The 22,777-nt window shown below is 40.0% G+C and overlaps 1 protein-coding gene across 2 annotated transcripts in view; it reads right to left on the reverse strand.

Annotated features, from left to right (window-relative positions):
* Positions 1 to 333: 333 nt before the first annotated feature.
* rab6a (RAB6A, member RAS oncogene family) overlaps positions 334 to 22,777 on the reverse strand; it is a 90,206-nt gene continuing 67,762 nt past the window's right edge. For both annotated transcript variants that reach the window (XM_085999460.1, XM_085999459.1), the window contains exons 5-8: positions 20,419 to 20,530; positions 14,936 to 15,029; positions 3,842 to 3,908; positions 334 to 2,597 (exon numbers count right to left, since the gene is read on the reverse strand). In XM_085999460.1, the coding sequence (XP_085855586.1) occupies positions 2,533 to 2,597; positions 3,842 to 3,908; positions 14,936 to 15,029; positions 20,419 to 20,530 (338 nt within the window). In that variant the 3' untranslated portion in view covers positions 334 to 2,532. The remainder of the gene's footprint in view (positions 2,598 to 3,841; positions 3,909 to 14,935; positions 15,030 to 20,418; positions 20,531 to 22,777) is intronic.

The following is a 22,777-nucleotide window of genomic DNA, read 5'->3' on the forward strand; positions in this document are numbered from 1 at the left end:
CAATAAACTAAATGCCTTAGTTCTCACTTTAGTGAAAAAGATCAAAATGTTCAAACATGGAATATTTCTGAATTGAGCACATGCAACTTCCAGCTTCAAGAATATGCAAAGATATGCGTCGAGCACCTTGCAAATGCCTCGCCTCCATTCTATGATCCACTTAAAAAGTACACTCATTTCTCATCACTCTCTTTCCTTCCCCTCAACTCCCATCCCACAGTGAAGTGCAAAGCTACTAATGAGCACAAATCTCAAATGATATTTCAACCATAAAATTAGACAACTTTCGAGTCTGCAGTTTAGACCAGAAGAAATAGAAGGCAAAAAACACACTTTCAATAGGCAGGTGTTTATTTTGTTCAGGCTTTGGGTTTTTTTTTTACATTATCAAACAGAGCGGAGGTACTAGTGATATTCCAGGACAAAATTTTCCTTTTTTTTTGTAACTTCAAGGGTTATCATAGTAACAAGACATATGTAAAAGTAGTAATGAATATACAGTCGCATGGGTACAACAGTCAAGCCAAGTAAGCCATATTCTGTTCAAAAACCAGTACTACTGAAACTGCACACTACTGCACCACAGAAGCCTTGAGAGCTCAGCTTGTGAAAGAATTTTCATTCGTACTTAAAAGAAAAATGCTGCTCTCGAAACAGTGTTCACAAGCTTGTTAGTTTTGTCAGTGTATAAAGAAGTTCTGATAAAAATCAGCATGCTCTTGTTTGGTCAAAGAACTTCCCCAGTTGAGCTTGAATAATTGTTTAAATATTCGGCGGAAAAAAAATTGCATGGCCAACCCATTTAGTGTTATTTTCTTGTACTCCCAAGAAAAATATTACATAAAAAACACAAGTGGCAAAAACACACAAAAAAGAACCCAAGCCACACCATCTTACAGTATTTTCAGTAGCAAAATTATGAAAAAATTAGTAATCTAACAATGAATAAGCAAAAATCTGCAATACATTACAGCTCTGGCATGCAGGGGGGAAAAGTGGCCATTTCCAGGCAACATCTTGAAGTTTGATAGACAGGGTCAAGTTTCGTGAAGACCAGGAAATCTCTATGCCTGTATATGCCACACCAAAAGTAAGGCAGAATTATGATTCTTAGCAACAGTGAGACCAACTATACCTGCAGCCCTACTTTAACAACGCATGGGGTGTAGGCACTTAAAGGATGCAAAAAATCCTATCTGGAGGGCATGACACAGTTTCATATGGTTTTACTTTCTCCAATAGGAAATACAGAATAAGCGGTGTACAGCATTAACTGGAAACAGTTTCTCCACCCCACAACCAGTTAGTCTAAACATACTTTGATACTTGGATCAGAAAGAAAGTCACAAGTAAAATAAAGCTATAGTGTTCTATGGAGAAAAACCTAACGTCAAAAAAAATCAATCAAATTGGTCGCACTTATCTAAAAGACTTAAAACTGGAGTACAGAAATAAATTAAAGAGGGGAGATAAACAATCCAGTTAAATAAAAATGCTAAATCATATTATTCCGGGTAGGTTAATCAAACTACACAGAATTACAAAATCCTAACCAATATGGAAGCCCTAGAACAAAAAGGCATAAAAGATGCATAATTTTACAAGTCCTGCATGTGAAAGTTTTCCTTCCTTCGAATGCACAATTGAAGTGATCTCTGTATGCTAGATGACATTTTTTTTTTTTTTTTTAATGTGTGCAAGTGAGCAAAGAGAACTTTCCACCCTCCACAGCACAACAAAGATTTGTTTTTGATCATTTTCTGCCCGGTCAAATGCAAATTCCTTTAGCTGGAAATAGTGCATAATTATTTGAAAATGCACATCTGAGTGGCCATCACCATCTTAGTACACAACCAAACAATTCGAAAGAACCTTATAAAAGATGTTGGACTCAGAAGGTGCTGAAAAAGAACCGAAAAATTAAAAATGGCATTATAGATGAATCATGCACATGATAGATTTGGGTGTTATATCTCATACTGGAACTGTTGTTAAAACTAACAGGTTTTTGTAAAGTTGCAAGTGATGTTTGGTGTAAATTAATTTTTTTTTAGTTCTCTTTGCACCCTTGAGAAATTTAGTTATTGTCAACAGATCACAATGAGAAACCTCACTTTAAAACAATTAAAAAGGTCTAATTCACTGGTGTCTCATTGTTCAGATAATGTAGTCACTGTCATAAAGCCACTTAGCATTCAGATGTTATCTGCATAAACTGTCCTTTACACTAAACAGTTACAGAGTTCCATCATTAAAAGTGCAATATTATACAACGCAAAGAACAAAATGTGTCTTCCGATTAAAAGTAAACTGATGCAAGTTGAGTTTTGGCAATTACATTTTTTTTGTATTTATTTCCAATGAAGACACTGACATTTTCTCCACGTTTGTGCTTGTGAAGCTAATAGATCAATTACAAGACAGCCAGCAATGATGAATTGCAATACTTTACCAACAGGGTAAGATTACTAGCCAATATTCACACTGTGGTGGATGGTAATGACAAATAAGCAGTGGCCTATAGAGCCGGTATTAGCAGGAGCAGCCTCCCTCACTGACTGGTTGCTCTTGGGTCTTTTCCAGTTTTATATCGATCACTGGAAGTCAACTGTGTTAAGGAAACTTTCATCATACTCTACCGATTTTTAAGTGTAAAGCTTTTCCTCTTTAAACATAAAACCTTTATAGCAATTACCAAATGAGCAACCTAAATTGAATGCTGTTTGAACACTTTCCCCCCCCGAAATATACTTGCAAAGCATGTGCCAATTTTTAAATATATACACCAAACTTTGAAGTGACAGTTTGTCGAAGAAAATCCAAATCTAAGAACCAAACTCCTGCATCAGTACTGGAAACAATTTAAGAAGCTTGTTCGAACTGATGCCATATTTGGCTCAAGCTTGCTCTCCACATCAAATCCCACCATTCAACTTCCATTTCATTACTCCTTTGCCCTTTCTGCAGTACTCTTCACTCCACTCTAGTTTCTATGTATTTTCTGGCAATCTCCAGCTATCATTGGAGATCCACTGCTCCATTGTGATTACTACCCAAACATTTTCCTCCGGCCTTGTTCCTTTCTCACCAGGCTGGATAAATAGCTCAATTGATCTCCAATTTAAAATTTGTGAAGATGGGAAAATGCAGTACTGGAGGCAAAAAATAGTCATTCCTTTGTTTAGCTGAAGAGTGCCAGACCTTTTTTTTTTTTTTAAATCAGTTTGTTTTGTCCTCAATCTGATTTCCATGTAATTATTATTCCTTGTATTAAGCAAATTTATGGCGCACAGTTTTATGCCCTCATTCACTGCCCTAATGATCTGTTTAAGACTTACCATTCATTGTTTTCCTTTCTGGTACGCATCACTACATGCTGGTCACCTTTGCATGCTTTTAAAAACTCCTGAGATGTGTAACTTAACTCTGCACACTAAAATTTGATGCAATGCGCACCAGCCTTATATTCATTACTCTGCCAGTTTTCAATTCCTTGCGGCCTAATTAGTTGGTTCCTTCTGAATCACTTCTCATCACTCACATCCAGCTAAAGATTACTTTTGAATTTCCTTCCATGTTATAACTAAATAACTTGCTAACCATGATCTAAACTACACATTTTCCCTTCATGGAAATTCCAGCATTATCTTGAGAACATAAGGAAATTAAAAATCTCCAATATCCTGCAAGATTCAAACTTATGAATGTAGAACAAGACAAATGCTCTGCCAAAATTGTCTAGCTTTTGCCCAAGAAACTACAATTCTGCTACATTGAACAAATAAAAATTCAGTAAGAAAACCAAGCAAAAGTTTACTAGTACAAGCCAAGAAAAGGATACTGTCTTCTCTGCTCTTATCCTGTGTGCTTTCCATTCCAGGCAAGGCAGCAGCTACACGCCGGAAAAGCTGAGGAAAGAGATACATACATATAAAAACTGACACTTGCTTTTGTTATCTATTTGGTTTATAGAAAACCGTAGATAAAAATGACTAGAAATTAAGGGGGGGGAGGGGGGAAAGGATTAGATATAATTAGGAACAAGAACATAGGAACAGGAGTAGGCCATTCAGCCCTTTGAGCTCGTCCTTTATGCGTCTTTGAGATTCACAACCAAAACGCCTAAGAGTTCAGGTCAATTAAGCAACTCGGATAAATTTCTGCAATTCTCATATCACAAATGCATTATTCAAGTTTTTTTTTTTAAATGCAGTAACTGTGTAGTACAGGAAACTCTTTGGTATCCGGCACCGACAGGACCGGGATGGTGCCGGTTGATTAAAACTTCCAGGTGACGGAGAGGGTTATCTACCGAGGCTATTTTAAACAAACAAAAATTTTAAAAAATCAAGAAATGTGCAGTATACAGTAATTGGGTTCTCACCTACAGAATGTTGTGTTAAATGGATGGTGGAACATGCTTGATTAAGTACAGTACTGCCAGTTGAGGGTAATCCATAACTCTTTCAATTACTTAACAGTAAAACAAAACTTATACAGTAAACAGAAAATGGCAGATCAGAAGAGACTACCGGCAGCGCGGGAGAGTCAGACTCCCGTTATTGAGGTGTTCCGACTGCGCCAAGGAGCCGAGTAGTGGCAGTTTGGAGAACTATCCCCACTGACTAACTCGGCCACCGCGGGAGACTCTGACTCGGCAACATTTCCAGTTATTGAGGAGTTGTTTTCGGAGTATGAATTTTGCCGTTGAGAGAATTCTGGATATTTAGGTGCCGTTTAAACGAGAGTTTCCTGTATAATTAGAGCCCATCCAGAATAATCTGCCAAATGTGGCCTCAGTTTCCTAGCAGCTACTGGTACTTCCCTTTACAAGCACCACGTAAAAAATACCCAACCGAGTTACAAGTTTGAATTAGTAAATCTTACCTTGAGTTTTAAAGGCATCGATAGCCAAACAAATTTCTTACCAAAAAATTATGGGTCCAAGGATTCTTCCACACACAAATTTAGGTTTACCCCACAAATATTAGATATTTTATAATTAATGAGTAAACCCACTCAGGAAATTCTCCAGCCAACAGAAACCGTTTTACAAAAGCCAAGCTTCACCAGGAGGTAAAGGATGTTTCATATGAAGGATACTTCCTCATGCACTGAAACTACTACGACGAGAGAGAGGAGGAAAGACGCACACACTGAAAGCATACCCTAAGGAAATGACACAAGAAAGGAGTGGAACAATTTGTTATCAAGATATCAAGTCTCTACAGCAGCTGAAGGCTAAGATCCAGAAAGCCAAGGAGAATTGGGCTACTATGTGAGCACAATTACTTTCAGTACGGCCAATGCAATTGTGAAATAGAATGGGTAAACTGATGAAAGTGAAAATGTACACTTTTTAAGTTCAGTAAGGAAAGCAGGCCGCCTGACCAGATGACCCTGAGCACCAAGCAGTGTTTAAATTTCTTCAGAGTTTTCATGTTAAGTTGATAGAATAGCATTATTTATGTCTGATACTGTAAAGTATTTGTAGAAGTTAGCTTCCCTGCGGTATTGAGGAACTACTTTTCTAACACGACTACAAATTTGAAGTCTGTCCTATTTACAAGTGTTCAAAGTTCTAGGGAATATTTTGTAATTAGGTTATTTCAAAAAGTAGTAGACTGTAAGTGACACCCAGTATCCATCCAAGTGATACCATCTTTTCCTCCAGAAGCCGGGCAGAGCCAATAGATGACACTAACAACTCAAGGCCTTAAGGAAAAGTTGGAGACTACCCCTAGTCCCCACTCAATTGTTGAGCAGCTTGACCCTTTAACTCATGAGAGATTGTATACAGCCAGCTTTACCTGCAGAAATCACCAAACTGACTCAGGGAAGGAAACTTGAATTTTCCTGATCAAGAGAAACAGATAAATGAAGAACAGAAGGATATCTTTAATACAACAAAAGACTACTGTTAAAACACTGACAACTTCAAACTGCTATAAGCAGGAGCATTCATCACCAGCATACTTGCTATGCGAATTGAGGAAAGCATCTATCTACAGTTAACAGGCTATTTCATAGAAACATAGAAACATAGAGATAGGAACAGGAGTAGGCCATTCGGCCCTTCGAGCCTGCTCCGCCATTCAATGAGATCATGGCTGATCTTCGTCTGAGATCATAGCTGATCTTACCAGTTCAGTACCCCGTCCCCGCCTTTTCTCCGTAACCCTTAATCCCCTTAGCCTTCAGAAATATATCCAATTCTCTCTTGAAAATATTTATTGAATTAGCCTTCACAGCCCTCTGTGGCAGGGAATTCCACAGGCTCACCACTCTTTGAGTGAAGAAATTCTTCCTCATCTCTGTTTTAAATGATTTGCCCGCTATTTTTAGACTGTGGCCCCTGGTTCTGTGCTCCCCGGCCATTGGAAACATTCTCTCTGAATTCAGCCTGTCCAGGCCTGCCATAATTTTATATGTTTCGATGAGATCCCCTCTCAATCTTCTAAACTCCAGTGAGTACAAGCCCAAACTATTTAATCTCTCTCCGTAGGTCATTCCCGCCATTCCAGGTATCAGCCTGGTGAATCGCCGTTGCACTCTTTCCATGGCAAGAACATCCTTCCGCAGATGGGGCGACCAAAACTGTACACAATACTCCAGATGCGGTCTCACCAGCACCTTGTACAGCTGTAGTAAGGTATCCCTATTCCTATACTCGAACCCCCTTGATATGAAGGCCAACATACCATTTGCCTTCTTGATCGCCTGTTGCACCTGCATGCTCTCCTTCAGTGACTGGTGCACAAGAACACCCAGGTCCCTCTGCACTTCCCCATCTCTTGCCATTTAGATAATAATCTACCCTCCTGTTTTTACCCCCAAAGTGGATAACCTCGCATTTATCCACATTATAGTGCATCTGCCACGTATCCGCCCATTCCCCCAACCTGTCCAAATCGCACTGTAGCCTCCTGACATCCTCATCAGAGCCCACCCCTCCTCCTAGTTTAGTGTCGTCAGCGAATTTGGAAATATTGCATCCAATTCCCTGATCCAGATCATTTATATATATTGTGAACAGCTGGGGTCCCAGGACAGATCCTTGCGGCACCCCGCTGGTCACTGCCTGCCACTCCGAAAACGAGCCGTTTATTCCAACTCTCTGTTTTCTATCCGCCAGCCAGTTCTCTATCCACGTTAATACTTTGCCCCCAATCCCATGAGCCTTAATTTTGCATGATAATCTTTTGTGTGGAACCTTATCGAAGGCTTTCTGGAAGTCAAGGTACACCACATCCACTGGCTCTCCCCCATCTATTTTACCAGTTACTTCCTCAAAAAATTCCAGCAGATTAGTCAAACACGATTTACCCTTTGTAAATCCATGTTGACTCTGTCCGATCCTTTCCCCATTTGTCAAGTGCTCCGCTATTTTATCCTTAATAATGGACTCTAGCATTTTGCCCACAACCGATGTAAGGCTTACTGGTCTATAATTCCCTGCTTTCTCTCTACCCCCCTTTTTAAATATTGGGGTAACATTAGCTACCCTCCAATCCACGGGTACTGTTCCCGAGTCAATGGAGTTCCGGAAGATGATCCTTAGAGCATCTGCTATCTCCAGGGCCACCTCCTTAAGTACCCTAGGATGTAGTTTATCAGGCCCCGGGGATTTGTCGGCCTTCAGTCCCCTCAACTTACCCAACACCATATCCCTAGAGATACTAATTTCTGTCAGCTCCTCCCTCTCATTAGTCCCTATGTTTGCCGATATTCCTGGGAGGTTATTTGTGTCCTCCTTTGTGAATACAGAACCAAAGTATGAGTTTAATTGGTCTGCCATTTCCTTATTCTCCATTATATATTCTCCCGAATCGGACTGCAAGGGACCGGCTTGGGATTTTACCAGTCTTTTCCTCCTGATATACCGATAAAAGCTTTTGCAGTCTGTCTTTATGTTTGCTGCAAGTTTACTTTCGTATTCTATTCTCCCCTTCCTGATTAATCCCTTTGTCCTCTTTTGCTGTATCCTGTACTGCCCCCAATCTTCCGGTCTGGTGCTTTTTTTTGCCAGTTGATATGCCCTTTTTTTTGATTTTATGCTGTCCCTAATTTCCCTCGTTATCCACGGTTGAGTCACCTTTTTAGGTTTATTTTTATGCCAAACCGGTATAAACATGTTCTGGAATTCTTCCATTCTATCTTTGAATGCTTGCCATTGTCTATCCACTGTCAATCCCCCCAGAAACACCACCCAATCAATCTTACCCAATTCCCGTCTCATACCCTCGTAATTCCCTTTATTTAAGTTCTGGACCTTAGTCTCTGATTCAATTTCCTCACTCTCCATCTCGACTGAGAGCTCGATCATATTATGATCGCTCTGACCCAAGGGGCCTCGTACAAGAAGATTGCTGATAAGTCCCTTCTCATTGCACAATACCCAGTCTAAAATGGCCTGATCTCGAGTCGGCTCCTCGACATATTGGTCCAGATAACCGTCCCGAAAACATTCCAGGAATTCCTCCTCCTCAGAATTTTTACTAATTTGGGTAGTCCAATCAATATGTAAATTAAAGTCACCCATGATGACAGCTGTGCTCTTATCGCACGCTTCTCTAATTTCCCTTTTTATGCCTTCCCTCACCTCCATATTACTATTTGGAGGCCTATATTTACTATTTGGAGGCAACAGTGGATGGAACCAATACTGAAGCATAAAGCACTGACTGAGGCATTGAACACAGACATTAAGAAACATCGCCACCAAATGGTTTACCATCAGTCTTGGGGTTCAGTATTTAGCACACTTGCTACTAGAGCATAATACAAAACTGGAGGTGAGAACTCTAATGATCTAACTTGCGCACAGCCACAAAGCATCTGACTTGATCCATTAGATCATGAGCATTTTAGTAAAATCACTTGTTACTCTAAGTAACTGAGCATCAAGGAAAAACCCTCCACATACAGTAAAGTCATTTTTTTTCTGCTGGCTCTTGACTAATGAGAGCATAAAGAGATGCATTAAAACCCAATTCACTCTTGCCTGCTTAGTAATGGGTTTAGTAAATTCCTTTTCCTATCAAAACTAATTACATGGAATGAAGAATGCGGTCTTGTTCCATGTAGAACATCAACACTTTATACACAAAGTGGTAATTTCCTTAAATGTGAAGGGGTATGGAGTTGTAGATACAATGTGGGCACCATGTCAACACTGAAATATGGTTTTAGTGCCAAATAAAGTGGATCACTAAATTTATAGGTTCAACTGAAATCAAGCAGTCTGAAATACAGGAAATTTAGGATTACACAAACTCAAAGATTTAAAGGGAATAGGCTTAATGCAAAATTGAAATCCCAAGACAACATTAACGGTCAAATGGCCTGAACATTTCCAACACTCTTCGTAAAACTTGGGACACCGCTAGACATTGAACTGAATTTCCTGTCAGGGTAGATAACAGAATAGTGTTCAAGAGTCTGATGCATTCAAGAGACAAGCCATAAAATGGAGGCACGGAGGTATAATGTATAATATCTAGCCCTCCAAATGTGTGTGCTGTCCTGCTCAAGCAACCATTGGTTCTGAAAGGTTCTTGAGATCTATTTCTGGGTAACTACACTTGAAGAGTTGGCATCTACAGCAAGACTACTTATAAAGTTTGTGTGGAGTTTGCACATTCTCCTCGTGTTTGCGTGGGTTTCCTCCCACAGTCTAAAGATGTGCGGGTTAGGTTGATTGGCTATGATAAATTGACCCTTAGTGTTAGGGGGATTAAATACGTGGGGTTACGGGGATAGGGTGGGATATGTGTTGTGTAGGGGTTACGGGGATCGGGTGGGATGTGTGTCGGTGCAGGCTCGATGGGCCGAAATGGCCTCTATCTGCACTGTGGGGTTTCTGTGATTCTGTGAAATGATCTGCAGTAACATTCTGTATTACATCCATACGTGTCTGTATGGGAACTAGAAGGATGCTGCAATGCTTACAATGAGGTAGCTCAAAAAAACAAGTTTTCTAAGAGATCACCAAATGGCTACACATCAATCTTTGACCCTGGGTGTAAGAAATTGATGGAAGTTGTAGAAAAACTTCCCATTCCAGGAGATCAACAAGCTGCTGAAAACTATCAATCATTCAGCCGACCCTGTTCAGCAACGTTTAGTTTTGAAAGGTTAATCTATTTCTGGACTTGTCTACTTGAAATAGATTAAAGAGACAGGAAGTCTAAAGGCAGAAGTCACACCCCCATCCACATCCATGGGGCTGTGGTGGAAAGCTTTAAGTTCCTCGGAGTCCACATCACAGAAGACCTCTCCTGGTCCCTCAATACCTCCTCTCTGGTGAAGAAGGCCCAGCAGCGCCTATATTTCCTAAGGAGGCTGAAGGGATGTAACCTGTCACCCCGATCCTCTCTAACTTTTACCGCTGCACAATAGAGAGCATCCTGACAAACTGTATCACAGTATGGTATGGCAGCTGTAGCTACTATGACCGGAAAGCCCTGCAGCGGGTAGTCAAAACTGCCCAACGCATTACCGGCACCCGACCATAGAGCACATATACCAGAAACGCTGTTTACGGAGGTCACGGTCCATCATCAAAGACCCTACCCACCCCAGCCACAGTCTGTTCGCCCTCCTGCCATCTGGGAGACGCTACAGATGCATTCGCACCCGTACGACCAGATTTAGGAACAGCTTCTTTCCCAGGGCTGTCATCCTACTGAACTCCACAAATAAACTCTAAAGCCTGCACATCTGCCAATGCACTTTATTATGGTTATGTTTATGTTAATGTATTACAAGCCAAATGTATGTTGAATGTTTAAATGTCTTAATCTAAATGTACACTCTCGGGAGCCGCAAGCCTACATTTTGTTGTACTGCACTTGTGCACTAACAATGACAATAAAAGTTGATTTGATTTGATTTGATTTGAAGATAACTCAAACTGACTTTCTGCTGAAAGACTATTTTTAAGGCTGGACCTTGTCCCTGCGAAGGCCATCCACTGCGACGTGCTGCATTGTTTATGTACTTCACTATGGTGCCATGATATGTCCGAATCCTCACAAATTTGCCCAGGTCCTATTCTTTGAAAAGCATAAGAGCCATGCACACAATATGCAGTTTGAGCTGGTTTGTGTGTTAGGAAGTGTTTCAACGATGTCCACTCTCCAAATCTCTGCCCCTTGTAAATCTGCACTCTATCCTGCAAGTGAGGGAGATATCACGGGAAGAGATTGTACATATCTTGACTGCCATTTTATGTAATTCAGCACCTATCTGCAATGGTCATCTGAACGCCAGGGACCGTGAAAATGCTTTGTACCATCAACTCCATCCTAGTATGCAGAGCCAATCCTGAATCCTGTTTGGTAATGGAAGCATTGCCCAACAGCAGTGAGAATATGCAGTGTTGTCTGAAACTGGATGCTACGAAGACTGGGTGCTGTATTCACAATGAAGCACATTCTACCTTGTAAACTCAAGGTCTGCTGATAGTTGGCTCAGAGAAACTTGAGAGATCTGAAGAGCCAGGTATTGAAAAGTAAACATATACCTTCTGTAGACTAAGGACTAATCAAATGTTGATCCAAGGCAAGCCAGCAAACTTAATGGATGAAAAACCCCATGTGCATTTCAAATTCCAATGCAGAAGTATCTCAAGCCCAGCTCCGGCAAATGCAATAGCAGTACCATCTTGAAATTTTCCTTCAGAATGAAAGATTACACTATTCTTGCACCAAAGTAAAAATTAAGCCATGCATAATTACAATTTTTACATATTATGCTTTAATGTCCCTGAGCAGCTGCACTCGAATTCCCTCCATTATAGTACAGTATATTTATGCTTCGAAAGATGCAGCATTACTTCAGAATCTACTACTTATGGAAACTGTGCCATCTGCCAACTGCTACTGCACAGACTTTGAAAAATGTGCCCGTCAAAATTGTAAACCTTTTCATAAATCTTTCCCAATTCAGATTGACTTAAATGCAAGTAAAACTATATTTACTAGAAGAACCTTTAGTAAATGAACTCTGAACACCGCTTGTCTAAACTAAAATACCAACAAAGTGCACAGCAGACTGATCAGAATCTGAAAGAAAATAATGGATTACACCCAAATGTTAATCCATCTTTCTCTTTCAATGATCAATTTACTATGCAATTTCAGCATTCTGTTTCTATTTCAAATGTTAGCACTCGGGGTTTTATTTATCAGAACTGTCTGAATATGCCAGGTTTACCTTGCATGTATAATGTAATTGGACTGCACATTAGTTTGTGCTGAAGCATTTAATTCAGAACAATGGAAATGCAACTATGCAAATTATTCACTTCCACCATAGCTTCAAATTCATACAAGGGAAACTAAATTTTTTAAAATACCAATTTAAATCCAACATGGACATATTAATTGATTTTAATATACTCAATTTAGGATCTTTGGAGAGAAAAAACCGATTAGGATGGCATATTTGAGAATCAACTGCGTGGGTTCCTTTAGAAAATGCACTAGGAAAAGACTGTTGCAGTCAGTTGGTTATGTTCCACATAAAAAAAGAAGAACAGGTTAACATCTACAATTTCTTACATGATGAACTATAATCACTGCCAGACTGTCCTGGGGGAAAAGAAAAGGGACAACACAGCAGTAACCCACTCTCTGGCAGCCAGTTATGTCGGTGGTTTTGTCAAAATAGAGAAACAGCATTCTATCGAACTAGCCTCTTGGGTACAATAGAGCTGCTAATGGATCCCAAAAAACCCACGTGTTGTGTAATTTCTCCATTTCAATTTTCAGTCCTTTTGCACCAGGGTCCAGATCTCCACATCCTCAGAGTTATGGCATCACAAGTCTGTGTGCATACATAATAGGCAGAAACAAATTGCAGAACCCTCAGCTTGCTAAATGATTTGTACCATTTGAGTCTTTGTTCTTTGAAATTCAAACTTCAGAAATCAAGTCGTAACTTCCCTCCCTCCCATTGGGAGGGGGGGGGGGGGAAGGGGGGAGGGAATGCAAAAAAAAAAAAAGCACACAGCAAGGAGAAAGAAATCACCATTAGGGATATGGTCTTCAAACTTTCGCAGATCTAGCTAGGTATGCTCTTCCCCTGCTGCACCTACTCACGCTGAACGATCCTCATTTTAGCGCTGTTAAGCATCAGATAAGGATTCTCAAGCCCAGTGAAAGCTTTAAAACATTCCCAATTAATGTACAGTAGTAATCAATTCAACAATGATCATAATTAAGTTCTGGCTTCATGCACGACAAAAACCCCAGTACGAGAAGCAATTGCAATTGTGAGCGCCACCCAATGTTTCAACAAAATAACACAAAAAAGGGCTATTAAATAAGTAACCAAAGCAAGTTCAGGTTATACCAAGATCCATCCTAAGATTTCTGCAGCGCAGAAAATTAGTACCTTTCTCGCTTGGCAGCACACAGGTAAACAGGCTGCATGTTTTAGTGTAAGAAAAAGAACTGAGTGCTAAGAATTCCTTAGTAGAAATGGATTTTCAAAGCTATTTTTCCAGAGTGGCCCTGGCAAGAAGCAAAAAATATCTGGTTAACCAAGAGCCAATAAAATTGCAAATACTGTACTATGTAAGAAAAAATTGCAACAAATAACCTTCATGAGGGAGAGGTTTTAATGAATTAGTCCAACAAAGTGAGAAAGAATCTAAAAGCGGAATTCCCATCAACTGCAGGGTTGTTTAACTGGTTCAGATCTGTAAAGCCAAAGTTTAATCAGAAAACAAGCATCCTGAAATTTGGTTCCACCAGTGTCTTACAGCAAAGAAATTGTAATTTATTGAAAATATGTTGCAAAATGAATGTCAAACATTTAAACAAAGTAATCCCAAAATGAAATTCTGAAATGGCTACAAAAACAGCCAATTTGAACAGGTCAGCAGGGTTTGGCGCCAAAATGCAGGATACAGTAATTTGAGTTTTAAGCAAATCAACTAAACAGCAATCTCAATAAATTATATTATGCAAGCCCCTGAAATTCTAGCAGGTTTCCAACAAATGCACAAGACATTAGACTCAACCATTGAATTGCTATTTTTGAACTTAAATCCTAACTAATTAGATACAATATTTTTATTTCTTAACATTGGAACCATGCAATCATTTGGCAGACGGCAGGATGACTAAACACCACCATAAATGGCACACCATGAATACAGCAAGCTCTACCTGCTTGACATGTATCCTATCTTTGCACCGGTTTCAATAAACAGAACATTCAGGTCTTTGGTTCTCTGTTCACCACCTTCGTTTGTTATTTGCCTGGGCAGGTATCAAGACACAGAACAGAAACACAAACTTTAAAACAAAGCACACATACATTTGAACACTGCAGTTTTTGCTTGATATATGGGCTACATTTAAGAGGACCAGGCCAAAATTTAAATAAAAAATATTCTGCAGTGCAGCAAAATAAAAACTCCATCTGGATATTCATTGTTGCTTGTGCGTGAAATATTCACTAAGTACTATTCGGAGACCTGGCTGAGGGGGCAAAACAAACAGGATTGGTCCTGGTTTGCTGTACAAAAATGGGCGGAGACCTCAAAGTAACGTGATCTGATCTTAAGATTGTATGAAAAAGTCATCACCAGTCTTCAGCTGCTTTTGTATTACTGTCAATGGGGTGTTATGTAGTGCAGGGTCCCAAAGCGCTGATCTTGTGCAGTTAGTAAAAATCTCACTTGTCAAATTTGTTACAGCCAGAATCCAGAAAGATTAACTGAAAAACTGGTCTTTCTGGATGCTATCGTTAGCGAACTGCACAGGCTCACAATGGGAGTGCATCTGGCTGCATGATACTCTCACTTCAGGAACCCTTGACCCAAACAGTCCACTAATACCAATATAAAAAGCAGCTTTGGTTTTCTACTGTAGCCACAGAAACAAGCAAATCCTGCAGCGTACTCCCACTGCTCACTCACCTGTTTTACATTGTAGCCTGCTTTAGCACTAGTTTCAATAAACATTACATTCAGTTCTTTGGCTTTTCTTTCTCCTTCCTCGATTGCAACTTGCCTGCAGCAGATAAAATAACAATTTACAATGAATTTTAAAGCCAATATAGGGGGTGGGAATGGGAAAGAGAAATCAAATACTGTAGGTGCACTTTGGGGAACAGGAACTTGTATATAGAGCCTGTTGTAATGTCAAGTAATGCATGTGTAATAAAGTGATGCCCCAAACAAAATACAAACTTTTCCAATTATAGATGATCCTAGCCTAATATTGTAGCTTCAAATTAAATTAACCACTACACAGAAAGCTGCATCGAAATGGATGTCTGATTTCTGGTTTAAAAAAAAATTCTAAATTATATTTTAATTCTAGCTGACAGTACGTGCTATTGAGAATGCTACTTTATCCAATTTTATTTAAATAGCACAGGGTAACAATTTTTTGGCTAAGACAAGAATTCCCCATGTAAGGAAAAGATCTTTAACAAAGGGAGAAGTCTAATATTTTCTAGAACTGACAACATGCGGGTGTACGATGTTAGGGCAGTGTTATGGAGGTTTGTTTTTAAATTAGGTCACTAGATTTTTTTTGCCAATGTTATAGGACAAAAGGATGAATAGACAATTCTCCAAGAATATTTTCAGACAAGGGCTATACATCCTTCATCTATTTTAGTCTGTAGCACAGTAATGAACTGAACAAATTGTCACATTTATTAAATAATTTTATAAATCATAATCGTTATAAAATATTAATGTCCATGCAAGTCTCACTGATGTACCCTTCCAGTAAGTAATACTATCCATTTTCTCCTCAATGTTAAGTAATTTGAGACATCTTCCTGCATGTTAAGAGCACTACAGAATTGCAAGTACAGCAGTATTTTACTTTTCTAATGCATAGGTAACCACGTTTTTATATGTAGAGCAAACATTTACAGGCGCAGTCACAAGAAAATGTGCGCACCAATGGTGGTCATTTAGACTTCAATCATTAACTTCCAAAAGTGGAATTTTGATTGTAAAAAGTTGTACAAAATTACATAGAACCATTTCAAAAGGTACTGTACAAAACGCTGGTGAGGCCACAGCTGGAGTACTGTGTGCAGTTCTGGTCGCCTCACTATAGGAAGGATGTGATTGCTTTGGAGAGGGTGCAGAGAAGATTCACCAGGATGTTACCTGGGATGGAGCGCCTCAGCTATGAAGAGAGACTGGACAGGCTGGGGTTGTTTTCCTTGGAGCAAAGAAGGCTGAGGGGGGACCTGATTGAGGTGTACAAAATGATGAGGGGCATAGATAGGGTAGATAAAGAGGAACTTTTCCCCTTAGTAGGGGGGTCAATAACAAGGGGGCACAGATTCAGGGTAAGGGGCAGGAGATTTAGGGGGGATTTGAGGAGGAACTTTTTCACCCAGAGGGTGGTTGGAAGCTGGAACTCACTGCCTGAAAGGGTGGTAGAGGCAGGAACCCTCACAACATTCAAGAAGCATTTGGATGAGCACTTGAAATGCCATTGCATACAAGGCTATGGACCAAATGCTGGAAAATGGGATTAGACTGGACAGGGAGGGATGGGCGGCGCAGACACGATGGGCCGAAGGGCCTCTTTCTGTGCTGTAAAACTCTGACACATCAACAGGCATCTTGGGGTTTTTAAGATCATGGCAAGCTTTTAAAATGCCATAACGTTTAGTGACAGCCAATACAACGGCAACTTGTTACTCATGATTATTAAAGTAATAAGCTTAGTGCTGCTGGCAGTAATTGCAAATTTTTAAAAACATTTCTAAAAGATGCAATATATGATAAGTTTCAAAATTGCTCAAACAAATTTTAGTGCCGACTGTTGAAAACACCAGCTTATTCAAAAACAGTTTTGTTGATCGATTGCTCATTATGTTAAGAGGTCATTTTTAAAGTTCCATTCTTGCTTTATTTAGTAATTAGACACTCGGCTTGATCATTTCAAAACAACTGTCTTTGCTAACGCTGCTTATGTATTTCATTCTATTTAAAATGTTGACAGCAGACAATTAGAAAAGCCAGCAAAGATCTAAAAGGTAGTAGTTGCAACTGCAACTAGCAACCTCCCCAAAATAAAAACAGAAAATGCTGGAAATACTCAGGTCAGGCAGCATCTGTGGAGAGAGAAACAGAGCTAATGTTTCAGGTCAATAACCCTTCGTCAGAACTGGAAAAGCTCAGGGTCACCCCCAGCACCCCTTCCCCCTGGCACCTTCATGTGCAAGCGCAGGAGATGCAACACCTGCCCTTTTACCTCCTCCCTTCCCAGTGTCCAGGGCCCCAAACACTCCTTCCAGGTGAAACAGCGATTTACTTGTACTTCTTGTAATTTAATATACTGTATTCACTGCTCACGATGCGGTCTCCTCTACATTGGAGAGACCAAACGCAGATTGGGTGACCGCTTTGCGGAACACCTCCGTTCGGTCCATTAAGGATGATCCCAAGCTTCTGGTCACCTGTCACTTTAATTCTCCGCTCCACTCCCACTCTGACCTCATTGTCCTCGGCCTCTTACACTGTTCCAATGAAGCTCAACGTAAGCTCGAGGAACAGCACCTCATCTTTCGATTAGGCACTTTACAGCCTTCTGGACTCAACAGAGTTCAACAATTTCAGACCATAACCTCGGCCCCCATTTTGTTTTTTCTCTCTCTCTCACACATGGCAGCTGTCGATCATTCTGCCATTTACACTTCTAGAGTCATCTTTTGTTTCTTAACTTGTCCCATTACCATCTCCTGTTGCCTCGCACCATCATCCTTTTGTCTTTTAATCTCTCCTGCCTTCCATCCTATCACAGACCTTCCCTTTTGTTCTTTCCTCCCCTCCCCCCTTTCCCTGCCCTCGCTTAAAAACCTGTTCCATCTCCAACTTTTTCCAGCTCTGACGAAGGGTCATCGACCTGAAACGTTAACTCTATCTCTCTCCGCAGATACTACCAGACCTGAGTATTTCCAGCATTTTGTTTTTATTTCAGATTTCCAGCATCCGCAGTATTTTGCTTTTGTATTAGCAACCTCCCCAACTTTTCTTTCTAGTGATTGCATTAGGACAGATGTGGACCCACAAGAGCAGTGATACATTAGGAAGGCAATGGTCAAGTGTTGACAGCAGTACAGAGGTTAAGGAGAACAAGGAAAGACTGAGCACGGTGGCATAGTGGTTAGCACTGTTGCCTCACAGCGCCAGGGACCCGGGTTCGAATCCGGCCTCGGGTGACTGTCTGTGTGGAGTTTGCACATTCTCCCTGTGTTTGCGTGGGTTTCCTCCGGGTGCTCCGGTTTCCTCCCACAGTCCAAAGATGTGCGGGTTAGGTTGATTGGCTATGATAAATTGACCCTTAGTGTTAGGGGGATTAAATACGTGGGGTTACGGGGATAGGGTGGGATATGTGTCGGTACAGGCTCGATGGGCCGAAATAGCCTCGATCTGCATTGTGGGGTTTCTGTGATTCTGTGAATGTTATTACTTTGATTGAAGCCGTCTTGGTGCTATGGACAAATTGGAAATGGGATTGGAAGTAGTGATAGAATTGTGTGTAGTGGGTCTGAAAGGAGTCAAGGAAGCAACACACCAAGTGCTTATAATTAGAATATAATTGTAGAATGCTTCATGCAGCCACCTCACAAATGAACTTCAGGGATACACACACACACATTTACATAATCTCTAAAAACATGTTTCAGATAGACAGTTTCAAATGTTCTTCATAGGCTATGGGCTAATTTATCATTTACATTATTTAACAGATATGAAACATTGATCGACTCATGAATTTATCAAAGATCAACATGCACAGTAGTGCAATGGTCCATCAATATTTTTAGTTCCACAAATAAAATGAAAACTTCAGCTGAATTAGTCAAATGTATTCAAAAAACCCCAGTAGTCACGGAAATCAGGCTTTGTAATCAGCAATATTCATGTACTCAATTGCCTTAGCACAATCATTCACAGCAGAGAGCCCATCTTCTGCTCCAACTTGGCAGTCATCCCCTGTTGCAAAGTCAACATCTTAGAGGACAGCCAAGATTTGGCCTCTATGAACCAACCAGCCAGTAGACTTTGCCCTCTAGCGATATCCTGAACGAGGATCGATGGCCACAATCCAAATGTGTTTTAAAAATTCAAGTATCCCTATAGTACCTGGAATTCTGGGTATTTTCAAGAGGTATAGCATATAAAAGCCAAGAGGTAATGACGATCCTATATAAAACCTTAATATGATTATCAGAGTGCTATGTGCAGTATTGGGCTCCACACCAGAGGAAGGACACCGAGGTTTTAAAAGGGATAAAACATAGTTTCACAAGGATGCTGCCTGGTATGAGAAACTATAAATACGACAGACTTGAACAATGGTTAGCAAAATGCAGGTTATGGGGCAATATGACAGAAGTGTTTAAAATGATGAAAGGATTGGACAGGTAGGCAGACTGTTTCCAGTAGTTGAGGGGCTATAGGTACAAGAGATTTAGAACAAGAGGTATGTGTTTTTACAGTTGTGAGGCTGTGGAATACACTTTCAAGCTTAGTGGTTGAAGCAGAAACTATGGCCGGGAAGTTTCTCCGAGCTGCTTCACGTTGCTTCGCTGGAAGTTAGAGGGAAACTCCATTTGCGTGTGTGTGCAGGGTTTCCGCTGCTGATGGGAGTAGAAGCAGTTATGAGGAATTTCCAGACCTATATCAACATCCAATATTAGATTGGATAGGTAGATAAAGGAGGTTGAAGGGCTATGGAAATAGGGTGGGGAAATGTGATCAGAACTAATAGGGTAAACGCAGACACGAGCGGTCACGTAAAATGACCGGTTTGTGTTGTTGTAACTTCTAGGACAGCTGACTTAACAAATTTAATGGGAAATGTTGACCACAATTTACAAATGGTAAATGCCGACACAAAAGTGTGTCCAAAATAGTGACAACAGGAAGTACATGCACAAGATTTTTAATGAGAGAGATAGTGGAGTGGAACACAAGTGTACAGGTTTTCTTCATAGTTAGGATTATGTAGTAATTCCAATGAATAGCTTTATATTAAAGTACTGCAACTTATAAATGTAGATTTCCACCCCATTACAGTAAATGGTAACATTTTGAAATGAATATCTGCAAGTGATTAACTCATCTTCATTATAGAGCCATAGTAATGCAGTGAATTCAAACAAATTATCAAGAAATCCTCCACTTCCACATGACAGACAGACAATAGGTCACCAATCAAGAATGGAGGTGAAGGCTACCTGGGTTTAGACACTTATGGGTAATTACCAGCACAGTAATTTTCATACAAATAAGTGCAGAAAGTTGCTGAAAACTTTTGAAGTGGGGGATAATATGTAGAAGATTACAAAATGATTACTTTCTAGTGGTGGAGGCTTCACAATTGGCATTACTGAGTTCAATGAAAAATCTCTTACCTTTTATCTGCAAGGTCTGTCTTATTTCCCACTAACATAATGATAACATCACTTCCTCTCTCTGTTCGGACATCATCAATCCATTTTGTGGTTTGTTGGAAGGAGTTTACATCTTTTGTTTTAAAAAAAGATTGAGTATTAGATGCAAATTGGCCCAGCATTGCAAACACAAAAAGTTAAAAGTTTTTAAAAATGTGTCCAATGAGACAAACCTAGACTTACAGAGCAGGAAACTCATTGAAAGAAATTCAAACTTGACACTATAATTAATTCGTCCTGTTCACTACTTTAACATTACAATGTTCAGGTGCAAGACATAGCAATCAACTGAACAAGTGACCTAGGAAAATCCCAGATATTCCTTTTCTGCAAAAGCAGCTTGCCTAAAAGACCAAACATCGATGAACAACTTGCTTGAAGAATTACTGGCACGAACTTGCACATTGTTGCATGAAAACTTGATGCAGTAAACTGCTACACCAAAAAACCTGATGCCAACATAGGCAGGAGGAGAAAGGAACAGATAATTGAACAATGATTGCACTACATATTGTAGAATCTCCACCCCCTTCAAAACACTGTCAGAGCAACATAAAATAAGTGCTTCATTTTGCAGGAGGCAAACTAGTCATTGGCATCAAAATTAAACCACAAATAAATGAAATAAACATCTCTGCAAGAAAAATGGTCAGGACCAGAAGACTCTAAATAGGATTATGGATACTTTCAATTAAGTGTGTCTCAGTAGCAGTGCTACTCATTTGGACTGGTTACTAGGCACAGCAGACAGGCATGTAGCTGGCAGGTGTAAAAGAAAGTTCCATTTTAGGTCACACTGCTACGAAGTGGCATCCTCCAAATGGTCTTACTAAACTGACACCCCCCACCTCCCCAAGGAACAGAATCCAATCCTATTCACAAACCCCAGGATTACCTCCAGTTCTGTAAGAGACAGTTTAAAAAAAAATGAATTGTTGGAAAAATGCTTCTAGTTTCCTTCTCCTTTAGAATTATATATTTTGAATCCTTTCTTCAATAATAACTAAAACTTAAGGAAATGTTAATTCACTCACCTTCATCCTCTTCCTTTGATTGCATTTCAATCTCCACATATAAAATAGGATGCTGTTCATTATACCATAAGGGAAAATATTTGGATTTGGGGATGTTGTCTCTTTAAGACATAACTTACCCAGAACTGTCAGATGACAAACTTTTTTTTTTTTTTGAAGGTCAAAAGTGATCAGACATGTTTAAAATCATGAGGCGTTTTGATAAGATACGAATAAGAGCTATTTTGATTGGCCGGTGAGTCTCAATTCAGAGTGCATAGATTTAAGATCAGCCAAAAGCACAATGGAAGGGGTTACAATAAATGTCTATTTCCTCCCCCCACCACCCCACCCCCCGCCAATTCAGCTTCAGTATATAGAATGCCCTACCAGAAAACGCTGAAGACAAAATTTATAATAGGTTTTAAAAGGGAAGGGAATAAACATCTGAAAAATAAACAAAAATGAGAGGGGGCATGGGAAAGGGACTAAGTGGATGGGGTGTCTGGCGAGCTAAATAGCCTCCTTCTGACCTGTAAAATTATAGTGATTCTAGGATTAGCATTCCACAAATCAGATTTTCTCGTCCCTGCTTAATAATGGGTTTAACTAAAGCTGTTTCTAAAAGAACACAAAACTATCCATATTGAGCATTCTTACCTCGCATCAACACAACAGGTTGGTGCCCTACATCCATCAACTAAACAATATTTCCTTTCAATGGAATTTGAGGCAACAGTAGAACTACAACCCAGTGATTTCAAAGAAAGAAAACTCAAAGCAATTTTGAGAGAGAGAAGGACTGGACCAGTGAAATGCCCACACCAGATAAAGTGCATCCATCAGCAATATATTGTGCATTTCCCAAGATGAAGACAAATCAATGAACTCAATCCCACACCCAAGACATAAGCAGTCAAGGGATGTGAAGAGGTTATTTGTCCCATTAAAGCACATCCCAAAGTTTCCCAACTCTCCAGTCCAGCATCTACCACCCCTATATATCTGTCAGATTTCAAACATTTGTCACACTGAGTGAAGAAATTGTAATACTGCTTTTAAATTACTTTTTACCAATTTGTGGCCTTTGGCCCGACTAGCCTGATTTATTTTAAAGTAATATTCTGGTTTCAACATATCTATACATTTGATCTTTTACATACTTTGAAGAGGGCACGCCCTAACTGCCTTCTCTCTGGTGTGCAGACCTGGAGTTTCTCCTGAGGAGCACACTAGAAGGCCTACTCGACAGACACGTATTACACTCTTCTGGCCACATATCCCAAACAATTTATTCGCCTTTTTAA

This window comes from Somniosus microcephalus, chromosome 10, assembly GCF_052327205.1.
Source record: "Somniosus microcephalus isolate GS21.2 chromosome 10, FLI_Smic_1.0, whole genome shotgun sequence".
NCBI classification, from domain to species: Eukaryota; Metazoa; Chordata; class Chondrichthyes; order Squaliformes; family Somniosidae; genus Somniosus; species Somniosus microcephalus.